The sequence below is a fragment of the Fundulus heteroclitus genome, unplaced genomic scaffold (genome assembly GCF_011125445.2).
Source record: "Fundulus heteroclitus isolate FHET01 unplaced genomic scaffold, MU-UCD_Fhet_4.1 scaffold_58, whole genome shotgun sequence".
In the NCBI taxonomy this organism is placed as follows: Eukaryota; Metazoa; Chordata; class Actinopteri; order Cyprinodontiformes; family Fundulidae; genus Fundulus; species Fundulus heteroclitus.
Window position 1 is genome coordinate 322,457 of NW_023397011.1, and position 12,427 is coordinate 334,883.

Genomic DNA, 12,427 nt, shown 5'->3' on the forward strand with positions numbered 1-12,427 from the left:
CGACCGCCATATTCTTATGGGTGCTGCCTGCCAAGCCGAATAATTTTCTTCTTCTTCGAGGTGTACGCACGATGAGCAGGCGAGGGCGGGCTCCTTCAGGTGGCTTCGGACAAAGCATGCGGTGCGCCCTGTCGATGGTAACCGGCTTCTCAAAGTTGGTGGCGTCCAGGAGTTTGGGATTAAGGGTGGACACGAACTCGGTCGGTCGACCATTTTCCTCACCCTCTGGAATGCCAATAATCTTGATGTTATTCCATCGAGAGCGACCTTCCAGATGTAGCAGTTTGGATCGTAACACTTTATTGTCCTGTTGTAGTTCGGCCACCGAGCTTTCCACCAAGTCGATGTGATTCTCATGGTTACCAGCCTGTTGTTTGGTTGCAACCAGTCTCTCAGTAACTGCCTATTGCGCTGCGAGCAAGCCCTGGAAACTCTGCTTGAATCTGTCAAATTGATCATTGATGGACTGTAGTAATTTGTCAGATATCCTCTGCCAGAATAGCAGCAACTCATCCTCATCATCGTTGTTGGTAGATATCTTCGTCATCTTTTAGTTTGGCTATGGCTAGCTGCATTAGCAAGCCCAGCTTTTGAAGCAGCTTTTCCGAACTTAGTAGCCCTGCTAGATATTTTCTCAGTTGGGTAGTCGAGCGTGGAGCAAATTGTGGCTGCAAGAGAGCAAGAATTAAAGAGCTCTGCACTATGGTGAGTGGTGCTTAATTGTCAAAAGTTTGCATGCCAATGCTGAGCGCAGCAAAAGTGCGACTACTCGGCCACCATGTCAGGCCACACCCCCTTGCTTGGAGTTTTTTTTTATCTCATCTGTAGTTATCTGATTCTAACCCTTTGATGCTGACTCTGGTATTCCTGCCTTTGAAATCAAGGTCTACCAGCTCTTTTCCAAACTGATACGCGTGTATACGTCATAAGTCAGTCTGATTGGTCAGGCTAGTATAATTGTATGTTTAAATCATTTGCTAATCTTTGGCTTTATAATGAATGGTTTGGTGTTCCCCTGCCTAATGAATTGAAAGGGACTCTTAAAGCATCTTATATTTTGCTAATGATCAATATTTTTCTCGCTCCTTAGGTGATGTGTTTACCCTGGAACGATGAGCCTTTGGCCCCGGAGACCAACTTTTTGAAAGATGAGCTTGAGAAGGTTAACAGATGTGGAGTCCTCACCATCAACTCCCAGCCCAACATCAACGGCAAACCATCCACAGACCCTGTAGTGGGCTGGGGACCTCCTGGAGGATATGTCTTTCAGAAGGTGCTAAAGTATTTGTTTGGTCATTCTCAACAAAGACATTCTAGTCTGAGCTGTTGATATCTGATATGTTGCCTCATTTCTCCTGTTTTTCATCCAACAGGCCTACCTGGAGTTCTTTACCTCCAGTGAAAATGTAACAGCCCTCCTCAAAGTCCTGAAGAAATATGAACCTCGTGTCAACTATCACATTGTTAATGTTCATGTAAGTCTGAAGATCGATAGTACTAGTCATGGTATGAGTTCAGATCATATAAGGGTCATTCTAAATATCTTCTGTGCAGGGACATAACATGACCAATGCGCATGAATTGCAGCCTAATGCAGTGACGTGGGGCATCTTCCCAGGCAGAGAGATTGTCCAGCCCACTGTAGTAGACCCAGTCAGCTTCATGTACTGGAAGGTATGTTACCAAGACAGCATGAAGGAATAAATTAGTGTTTTGTTAAGCTATTATGCAAAAGGAAGGTTAAACTGGGCAGTGAAATATTTTATTGATTTTAACTCAATTCAGTTCAATAAAATGTTATTTTTGTAGTGCTAATTTACAGCACATGTCATCTCAAGGCCATTTACAAAGTCAAATTCGATCAAATCATAAAGATTGGTCAAAAGGTTTCCTAGCTACGGAAACCCAATAGAGTGCATTGAGTCTTTGAAAAGCAGCATTAGCACCTTTTCCATTGCCACTCAAAAGCCTGGGGCTTTGCAATTCATGGATAGCGTTTCCATACACAGTTACCCGATTAATTTCACCTTCCCCGGACTTTAGTTCGTGGGGCTTTGGTCCCCCAAGCGACGTTGTACTTTGCTCTGCTTTCTCAGGGCTTGTTGACAGGGCAGGGTTGCATGCAGCAGGAAAAACTGTCCGCCACAATGGTGGAGTAAGGAGCAACAAGGAGATGAGGAGTTTACAAATCTATTGATTTGCCACAGTGTTTGTGTACGGGCACGGAGCAGGCTCACTTTCTGTGGCAGAGAAAGAGGAGAAGCAGACCTTCTCGGTGCATATAGCCTTTTCAATTCAATTCAATTCAATTTTATTTATATAGCGCCAAATCATGAAACATGTCATCTCAAGGCACTTTACAAAATCAAGTTCAATCATATTATACAGATTGGGTCAGATTATACAGATTGGTCAAAAATGTCCTATATAAAGGAAACCAGTTGATTGCATCAAAGTCCCAACAAGCAGCATTCACTCCTGGGGAACCGTAGAGCCACAGGGAGAGTCGTCTGCATTGTACATGGCTTTGCTGCAATCCCTCATACTGAGCAAGCATGAAGCGACAGTGGGAAGAAAAACCACCCATTAACGGGAAGTAAAAACCTCCGGCAGAACCGGGCTCAGTATGAACGGTCATCTGCCTCGACCGACTGGGGTTACAGAAGACAGAACAGAGACAAAAAAGCACAGAAGCACACATTGATCTAGTAATCTGTTCTACATTAGATGGTAGTAGCGGGTGAGCCGTCTTCTCTGGATGATGTCACAGTTAACAGAACGCCAGACCAGGTGTACCTACTATGAAGAAAAAGAGAGAGAGCAAAAAGTTAAAAGCTGAAATGACGACAGTCATTTCAATGTAATACAATGCAAAACTGGAGAACAGTAGACTGAAGAACAGTAGAAATCAGTAGAGTGAGAAAATTAGACCCTGATGTCCTCCAGCAGCCTAGGCCTATCACAGCACAACTATAGAGATAGCTCAGGGTGTGAGCCACTCTAACTATAAGCTTTGTCAAAAAGGAAAGTTTTAACATTAGTCTTAAAAATAGATAGGGTGTCTGCCTCACGGACCAAAACTGGGAGTTGGTTCCACAGGAGAGGAGCCTGATAGCTAAAGGATCTGCCTCCCATTCTACTTTTAGAGACTCTAGGAACCACCAGCAGACCTGCAGTCTGAGAGCGAAGTGCTCTGTTAGGAACATACGGGGTAATCAGAGCTCTGATATATGATGGAGCTTGATTATTAAGGGCTTTATACGTTAGAAGGAGAATTTTAAATTCTATTCTTGATTTAACAGGAAGCCAATGAAGGGAAGCTAAAATTGGAGAAATATGATCCCTCTTGTTGATTTTCATCAGAACTCTTGCTGCAGCATTTTGGATCAGCTGAAGACTTCGAACTGCATTTTGTGGACTTCCTGATAGTAAAGAATTACAATAGTCCAGCCTTGAAGTAACAAATGCATGGACTAGTTTTTCAGCATCACTCCTGGACAGAATGTTTCTAATTTTGGCGATATTCCGGAGGTGAAAAAAGGAAACTCTGGAAACCTGTTTAATATGGGATTTAAATGACATGTCTTGTTCGAAAACAACACCAAGATTTTTAACTTTATTACCAGAGGCCAAGTTAATGCCATCCAGATTAAGGGACTGATTAAGAACTTTATTTTTTGAAGACTCTGGCCCAAAGATTACAACTTCTGTCTTGTCAGAATTTAAATGCAGGAAATTTAAAGTCATCCAGCTTTTGATGTCATCAAGACATGACTGCAGTCGAAGTAACTGATTGGATTCATCAGGATTTATGGATAAATATAGCTGAGTGTCATCAGCATAACAGTGGAAATTAATCCCATGCTGTCTGATAATTTTGCCAATCGGAAGCATATATATAGTAAATAGAATTGGTCCAAGGACTGAACCCTGTGGTACTCCACAAGTGACCCTAGAGTTTGAGGAAGATTTATTATTAACATGAACAAACTGGAATCTGTCCGACAGATAAGATTTAAACCAGCCTAATGCTTTTCCCTTAATCCCTACAGTATGCTCAAGTCTTTGTAAGAGAATATTGTGATCAACTGTATCAAATGCAGCACTGAGATCTAACAGGACAAGTATAGACACAAGTCCATTATCTGAGGCCATGAGAATATCATTGGTGACCTTCACCAGAGCTGTTTCAGTGCTATGATGAGCTCTGAAGCCTGACTGAAACTCCTCAAGTAGGTCATTACTTTGTAAATGTTCACATAGTTGATTAGCAACTACTTTCTCAAGAATTTTAGATAAGAAAAGAAGATTAGATATAGGTCTGTAATTTACTAACTCATCTTGATCAAGAGATGGTTTCTTAAGTAAAGGTTTAATAACAGCTACTTTAAAAGCCTGTGGTACATATCCATTTACCAAGGATAGATTAATCATGTCTAAAATAGGACAACTGATCAGAGGGAATACCTCCTTAAACAACTTGGTTGGGATTGGGTCTAACATACAGGTAGAAGGTTTAGATGAAGCTAAAATTTTAGATAGCTCAGAAAGCTCTACTGCTTTTAAACAGTTCAGACACTGCGCAGGTTCTAAGGATTCCTCCAATGCTGCCTCACTTACTGGGGACGAGGTAATCATGTTTGGGAGGATGCCAATTATTTTATTTTTAATGGAATCAATTTTATTTATGAAGAATCCCATAAAATCATTACTGCTAAGAGCTAAGGGAATGGATGGATCAACGGAGCTGTGGCTCTGGGTAAGTTTGGCAACTGTACTGAAGAGAAATCTAGGATTATTCTTATTCTCCTCAATTAATGATGAAAAATATGCTGCTCTAACTCTGCGGAGGGTCTTGTTATACAACAATAGACTGTTCTTCCAGATTAGGTAGGATTCCTCTTGGTGTGTAGAGCGCCATTTTCTCTCCAATTTCCTAACATTGTGCTTCAAGGAACGCAGCTCTGAATTAAACCAAGGAGCCAGCTTCCTGTGAATAATCACCTTCTTTTTCAAGGGAGCTACATTGTCTAATGCAGAACGCAATGACGAAGTCATACCGTTTGCAAAGACATCTGTTTGTGAATTGGAAGAAACAACATTGCTGCCATCTACGGGGCATTTCTGCAATACGGAGGATATTAAAAAGGGGACAGACTCTTTAAGTTTTGATACAGAATTATCTGATAAAGATCTACTATAATGGAACCCTCTTTTGGGGGTGGAGAACTCAGTTAGATTAAACTCAAATGTTATTAAAAAATGATCAGATAGGACAGGGTTGTGAGGAAATACTGTTAATTCTTCACAATCAATGCCATATGTCAGCACAAGGTCTAAAGTATGGAGCCAAGAGTGCGTCGGTTTATGCACATTTTGAGCAAAACCAATTGAATCTAGGATAGTTTTAAAGGCTACACTAAGGTCATCACATTCTGTGTCAACATGGATGTTAAAATCGCCCACTATAATAGCCTTATCAGTATTTAACACCAAATCAGATAAGAAATCTGACAACTCATCCAAAAACTGAGTGTAAGGGCCTGGTGGACGATACAAAACAACAAACAGAAAAGGTTTTATTGCTTTGCAGTTTGGATGAGGGAAACTGAGGGTTAAATGTTCAAAAGAACTGTAGTTATTAATTGGCCCGGGACTAATTAATAAATCAGACTGAAAGATGGTTGCCATTCCTCCTCCTCTTCCCACAGATCTGGGAATGTGGAAATTTGAATAATTGGAGGGAGTTGACTCATTTATACTAACGTAGTCCTCTTGTAGCCAGGTTTCTGTGAGACAAAACAAATCAATCTGTTTATCAGAAATCAATTCGTTAACTAACAAAGTCTTTGGAGGGAGAGACCTTATATTTAATAGACCACATTTAATTGTTTTATTTTTAGGTTCAAGGTGAACCGTATTGATTTTTATTAGGTTTTTATGATTTGTTCCTTTTTAGATACGTTTTTGATCTGTTAAGTTTTGGCCGTGGGAAAGACACTGTCTCAATAGGATAATGGATGGGTAACAGTACAGAAGCTGCAGAGAGGTGTGTTAAACTACGGCTCTGCTTCCTGGTCTGGACCCTGGGTTGTCAGCATTTAGGAGGACTAATAAATCCGGCCAGATTTCTAGAAAGAAGAGCTGCACCATCCAAAGTAGGATGGATGCCGTCTCTCCGGATCAGACCAGGTTTTCCCCAGAAAGTTCTCCAGTTATCAATGTAGCCCACGTCGTTTTCAGGACACCACCTAGACAACCAGCGGTTGAATGATGACATGCGGCTAAACATGTCATCACTGGTCAAATCAGGCAGGGGACCAGAGAAAATTACGGAGTCCGACATTGCTTTAGCAAACTCACACACCGAAGCAACACCAACTTTAGTGACCTCCGATCGGCGTGATCGGGTGTCATTACCGCCAGCGTGAATAACAATCTTACTGTATTTACGCTTATCCTTAGCCAGCAGTTTTAGGTAAGATTCTATGTCGCCCGTTCTGGCCCCTGGCAGGCATTTAACTATGGTCCCTGGTGTCTCTAGTGCCACGTTTCTGACTATTGAGCTCCCAATAACCAGGATCGGCTTCTCAGCGGGTGTGTCGCTGACTGGGGAAAATTTGTTTGAAACGCAGACGGGTTGGTGGTGAACTGGGGGCTGAAATCTAGAGCTATGCTTCCTACGATCTGTCACCCAGCCGGCCTGCTTACCCGGCTGCTCGGGTGCTTCTGGAGGACCACTAAGTGAACTAACGCTAGGTCTATGTGGCTCCGCGCTAGCAGAGGGGCGGCTATCAGCTGGTCTTTCCATAGCACGGAGCCGGGACTCTAATTCTGACACCCTCGCCTCCAAAGCTACAAAAACACTACATTTATTACAAGTACCATTATCACTAAAGGAGGCAGAGGAATAGCTAAACATCTGACACAGAGAGCAGGAGATAAGGGGAGACTTAGTCAGAGACGGAGAAGCTGAAGTAATAGTAGGAGAGGAAGCCATTGTGGAGCTAAAGCTAGGCTAGGCTAAAGCTAGGCTAGCGCCCTTCTACCACGCCAAGAGAGCAAACCGTGAAACACGAGGAGTTCCCAAGCGTGATGTGCAGCAACAGAAAATGTTTTAAAAGTGCTTATGTGTTAGAAACAGATGTTACAGCAAAGAGATTAAAGATAAAAGCGAGAGAATCTGGAGCAACAAACCGCTGCTCACGCAGTGAAAACAGGAAGTGATACAATACGCCTTACCGCAAACAGGAACTTACATAAAAATTATTTTGCTGTGATCAAGATCTTGATGTCCTCCAGCACCCTAAACCTATAGCAGCATAACTACAGAGATAGCTCGGGATACCCTAAACAACTTTTACTATGAGCTTTGTCAGAAAGTTTTAAGCCTGTCTTAAAAGTAGACAGGAAGTCTGCTTTACAGACTAAAACTGGGAGTTTTATGGATAGATATAGCTAAGTGTCATCAGCATAACGGTGGGAAATCAATGGCGCCTTAATTTTTAAGGTGGGGGGGCAGCGGGGATGTTTCATCAACCTGCACTCTATTAGTAGGCACCTTTAATGTAAGGCGCATGTGCTCATTATTGTCACACAGTAATGTTCACATGTAGCCTTTTAATAATCAAAAGAAGTCGAAAAGTAACTTGCAGAAATAATCATTTTTGAAACAGAAATTATGTGACAAACTGCAGAGCTCAGAAATATGATGACGCTCTTTTTCCACAGAAAGGAATGGAAATGTATTGCTCATCAGAGGTAAAGTGTGTTAACAGTAAAATAAATAACTTCCCTCTGTCCCTCTCTCGCTGTCGCTATTCACACATCTGCGATGCTGAAAATGGACTGTCACCTGTCATTGTTATCCAGGTCATTTATTAAGAATGATGATCATTAATAAAAGCAACTGAAAAATATTAACTACAACAGTAAATAATTTACACTGGTTCAAGGACACAGTTTGGCGCTGTGGAGCAGAAACAAACTTGTGGTGTGATCCAATCTTCTAACACAGGACACGGTGAGTAAAGAAGACGATTTAGTGGCGCCTGCAGCTGGATGGCTGTTACAGATCCTGCTTAGCCTATCTGATTTTGCTTTAATTAAAATTAAATGATGGATGAGGATCAGTTCCTCCAAATCTGACACCATGGTCTTGAGCCGGAAAAGAATAGAGTGCCTTCTCCGGGTTGGGGAGGATGTGTTACCACTAGTGGAGGAGTTCAAGTATCTTGGGGTCTTGTTCACGAATGAGGGGAAGATGGAGCGGGAGATCGACAGGCAGATTGGTGCGGCGTGTGCTGTGAAGCGGGCGCTGCACCGATCCGTTGTGGTGAAGAGAGAGCTGAGCCAAAAGACAAAGCTCTCGATTTACCGGTCGATCTACGTTCCTACCCTCATCTATGGTCACGAGCTTTTGGTCGTGACCAAAAGAACGAGATCCCGGATACAAGCGGCTGAAATGAGTTTTCTCCGTAGTGTGTCTGGGCTCTCCCTTAGAGATAGGGTGAGGAGCTCAGTCATCCGGGGAGGACTCTGAGTAGAGCCACTGCTCCTCCACGTCGAGAGGAGCCAGTTGAGGTGGCTCGGGCATCTGGTCAGGATACCTCCTGAGGCAAATCTCAACGGAACATGATACAGGGCTATAATCTGAAATTAATATGCTGTGGTATCTGAAGTTACTAATGCTGGGGATCAAATGGGAGTCTACCAGAAAATAATCAATCCTTGTGTATGATTTGTGCACATTACAATAAAATGAGTAATCCCGATCAGTTGGGTGTTGTAGTCTACAAATATCCAAAAGCCCCTTGGATTGGGTTAGATTGTTAAGAGTACGGACACCAAGGATAATAGGTGCTTGGGCGGAAGAGTGCCTTAGACAGGCTCCCTGGTGAGGTGTTCTGGGCACGTCCCACCGAGAAGAGACTCAGAGGGAGACCCAGGACATGCTGGAGGGACTATGTTTCTCCTCTGGCCTGGGAACGCCTTGGGATTCCCCCGGAGGTGCTGGCCTAAGTGGCTGGGGAGAGGGACGTCTGAAGCGAATGTTGTTGCTTCACCTCCTATCCGACTCCTGGATGTCACAGACACAGCGCCTGAGCCTGGTTCTTCTTCTCACCAGCATTACGCAGACTTAGATCACGCTAATCATGGTTAGGAGCGAACTTTTATGTGTAGGGTTAGGACTTTTATTCCTTTTATTATCGCAATTTGTTAGAAATAAGCTATGTAGGCATATCTCCATGTTTGTTTTTGTGAGAGCATGCACGTCATGCGCACTTGGCCATCGTGTGGATCGATGCACTGTTTCTGTGTGCATCGCACTCATGTGGCATACTTGTTTGGTTGGGGACCTGACTTGCAGGTTTGTGATGTGATGTTGGGTTTTTTTTGTGCTCCTCGCGCATCATGTTGTAAGAATAGTGTTGGTTTAGGTCAGGTGCTGGGATAGTTTCTGCACCGCCTTCAAATATAATGCTGGAGACGCCCCAAAGTCAAGTAAAGTGGCTGATAACAAACTTTACTTTGACGGAAAAAAACCAAAGAAATGAACATTCATTTCAATAACTGATTTCCTATTAATCATCATAGGAAATCAGTGCTTGTTAACTGTATGGTTAACAAGCACCGCATAGCTGACGTCATCCCAGCACGCAGGGTTCATATAGCTGGTACGTTGTCAACCTTGCAACACAGCGAGAAAATATATGTGCAAAAGTAACATGTCATTAATTGATGTGGGAAGAGACTTACATGAAGTTGTGAACTTGCTGTGCACTTTGTTCAGCTCCATCCTGTCAGGCAGGAGTTTGTGGAGTAGCAGAAGTTCTCCATTAAAAACAGTTTTGTGCGTCCTGGGTTTCTGGCAGCCGTTTCTGACTCAAATTGCGTTCAGAAAATTTAACTATAACCTTACCAGGTTTCCATATACTTTCACTATATGTTGTCCAATATAGAAGGGCATTTCTTATTTATCATAAGAAATGCACTTATATTGATTTTTAAAAAAGACAAAGGAAAAACATTTTCCTGTCCTATGAAGCTGCACTGGGCACTTTAATTTTGACTTGTTCATATTTATATTTTATATTTAAAATAACATTTAAAGTAATTTAACTTGACACAAAAGAAGTGAAAAATTTCATAACCTTAAGTTTTGTCCATTTTTCTGAACATTCACTGAATAAAATTACTAAACATTCTTATCATGGTGTCAAAAAAAAGCTTCAGAATATGTAAATTTTGCTGACTTTGACTTAGAAGAAAATCATGCTTATTCTTCTGTTTTCAGGATGAGGCCTTTGCTTTGTGGATTGAAGAGTGGGCCAAACTCTATGAAGATGAGTCACCATCACGAATGATCATCAAGTATATACATGATAACTACTTCCTGGTTAATCTGGTGGACAATGACTTTCCTCTGGATAACTGTCTGTGGCAGGTCATCGATGACATGTTCGATCTCGCATCACCAGAACTGCTCAGTGATGAGACTGGTTTGCAATAAACTGACATTTAAGAGAACTTGTTTAGGAAAGAAATAATTAATTAATTGGATACCTTCGTATTTTAGGTTTTCTTTTTTTGAAAAGTGCCTTAATGAAATGCTAGTATATTTAACACAATTTTTAAAGCTAGTTCAGATACCAAAAAAGGCAGCACATTAAATATGAAAGTACCAAGGTAAAAGATGAAATCCAGGAAATTATTAGGAAAAACAAATTCAATTTAATATATTTAGACAGCACAAATTTATGAATTGGTGACTCCAAAGGTTGTTACAAGGCAAACAAGGCAAAGACAAACTGTTTACATCCAGAAATACAGGACTATCTCAGAAAATTAGAATATTGTGATAAAGTTCTTTATTTTATGTAATGCAATTAAAAAACATGAAATGTCATACATTCTGGATTCATTACAAATCAACTGAAATATCGCAAGCCTTTTATTGTTTTAATATCGCTGATTATGGTTTACAGCTTAAGAAAACTCAAAAATCCTATCTCAAAATATTAGAATATTTCCTCAGACCAAGTAAAAAAAATTATAACAGCAAAACAAAATCAAACATTTGAAAATGTCCATTAATGCACTCAGTACTTGGTTGGGAATCCTTTTGCACAGATTACTGCATCAATGTGGCGTGGCATGGAGGCAATCAGCCTGTGGCATTGCTGAGGTGTTATGGATGCCCAGGATGCTTCAATAGCGGCCTTTAGCTCATTTGCATTGTTGGCTCTGGTGTCTTTCAGCTTCTTCTTCACAATATCCCACAAATTCTCTATGGGGTTCAGGTCAGGGGAATTGGCAGGCCAATCAAGGACAGTAATGCCATAGTCAGTACACCAGTTACTGTGAGAATCTTATGTCGTCTCTTAACCACTACCATACTTGTGATTTAGTTTACTGAACCAAGCTGAGTGTTTTTCAAGGCTCAGGAAACCCTGCAGTGTTTCGAGTTAGACGATTCAAGTGAAGTTGAATAGCCTACTAGTGTACTTTTTTACGATATTCTAATATTTTGAGATAGGATTTTTGAGTTTTCTTCAGCTGTACGCCATAATCAGCGATATTAAAACAATAAAAGGCTTGTGATATTTCAGTTGATTTGTAATGAATCCAGAATGTATGACATTTCATGTTTTTTAATTGCATTACAGAAAATAAAGAACTTTATCACAATATTCTAATTTTCTGAGACAGTCCTGTATATAGTCAATTCAGTCCAATCTTATAGACAAATTCTGACTCCGTTACATACATTCCAAATTCATCTTAGTTATAAGAATAGAGTTAAGTGCAGTTTATGATGAAAAAAACATTTATGTTAAGGAAACAAACCCAGGGGCACGCTTGTGGCACAGCAGGTAGTGCGACCCATATGCGGAGGCCTTAGTCCTCGACGCGGTTGACCTGGGTTCGAATCCGACCCGCGGTCCTTTGCCGCATGTCTCTCCCCTCCTGTCAGCCTACTTTCAGAAAGAGCGAGCCACTAGAGCCGCAAAAAATCCCCCCCTTAAAAAAAAAAAGGAAACAAATCCAGTTGTGTTAGAGTGACTAAAAAACAGCTTCTTCTGAAATAGCATGTAGCTACTTTGGGTTGGAAGTAAAATCTACTGGACGAAAAGCAGAATACTTACCTAACAATAGCTCCCAGGTCCTAGCAATAGCTCTTTCAATTCATTGTAATTAAATTTTATTTACATAGCACCAATTTACAACACGTCATCTCACGGCACTTCACAAAGTCAAATTCAACCAAATCATACAGACAGATTGGTCAAAAAGTTTCCCATCTAAGCAAACCCACCAGATTGCATTGAGCCTTTGACAAGCAGCATTCACTTCTCTTGAAAGCGTGTGTAGCTATGGTGGACAGTCATCTAAATTGTTGATGGATTTGCAGCAATCCCTCATA

At 41.4% G+C, this 12,427-nt stretch overlaps 1 protein-coding gene across 3 annotated transcripts in view; it reads left to right on the forward strand.

Annotated features, from left to right (window-relative positions):
- The window catches only part of mthfr (methylenetetrahydrofolate reductase (NAD(P)H)), a 94,335-nt gene extending 83,805 nt beyond the window's left edge, over positions 1–10,530 (forward strand). For all 3 annotated transcript variants that reach the window (XM_036133128.1, XM_036133129.1, XM_036133130.1), the window contains 4 exons: positions 1,091–1,273; positions 1,374–1,475; positions 1,555–1,674; positions 10,298–10,530. In XM_036133128.1, coding sequence (XP_035989021.1) covers positions 1,091–1,273; positions 1,374–1,475; positions 1,555–1,674; positions 10,298–10,513 — 621 coding nt within the window. In that variant the 3' untranslated portion in view covers positions 10,514–10,530. The remainder of the gene's footprint in view (positions 1–1,090; positions 1,274–1,373; positions 1,476–1,554; positions 1,675–10,297) is intronic.
- The last annotated feature ends 1,897 nt before the right edge of the window (positions 10,531–12,427 follow it).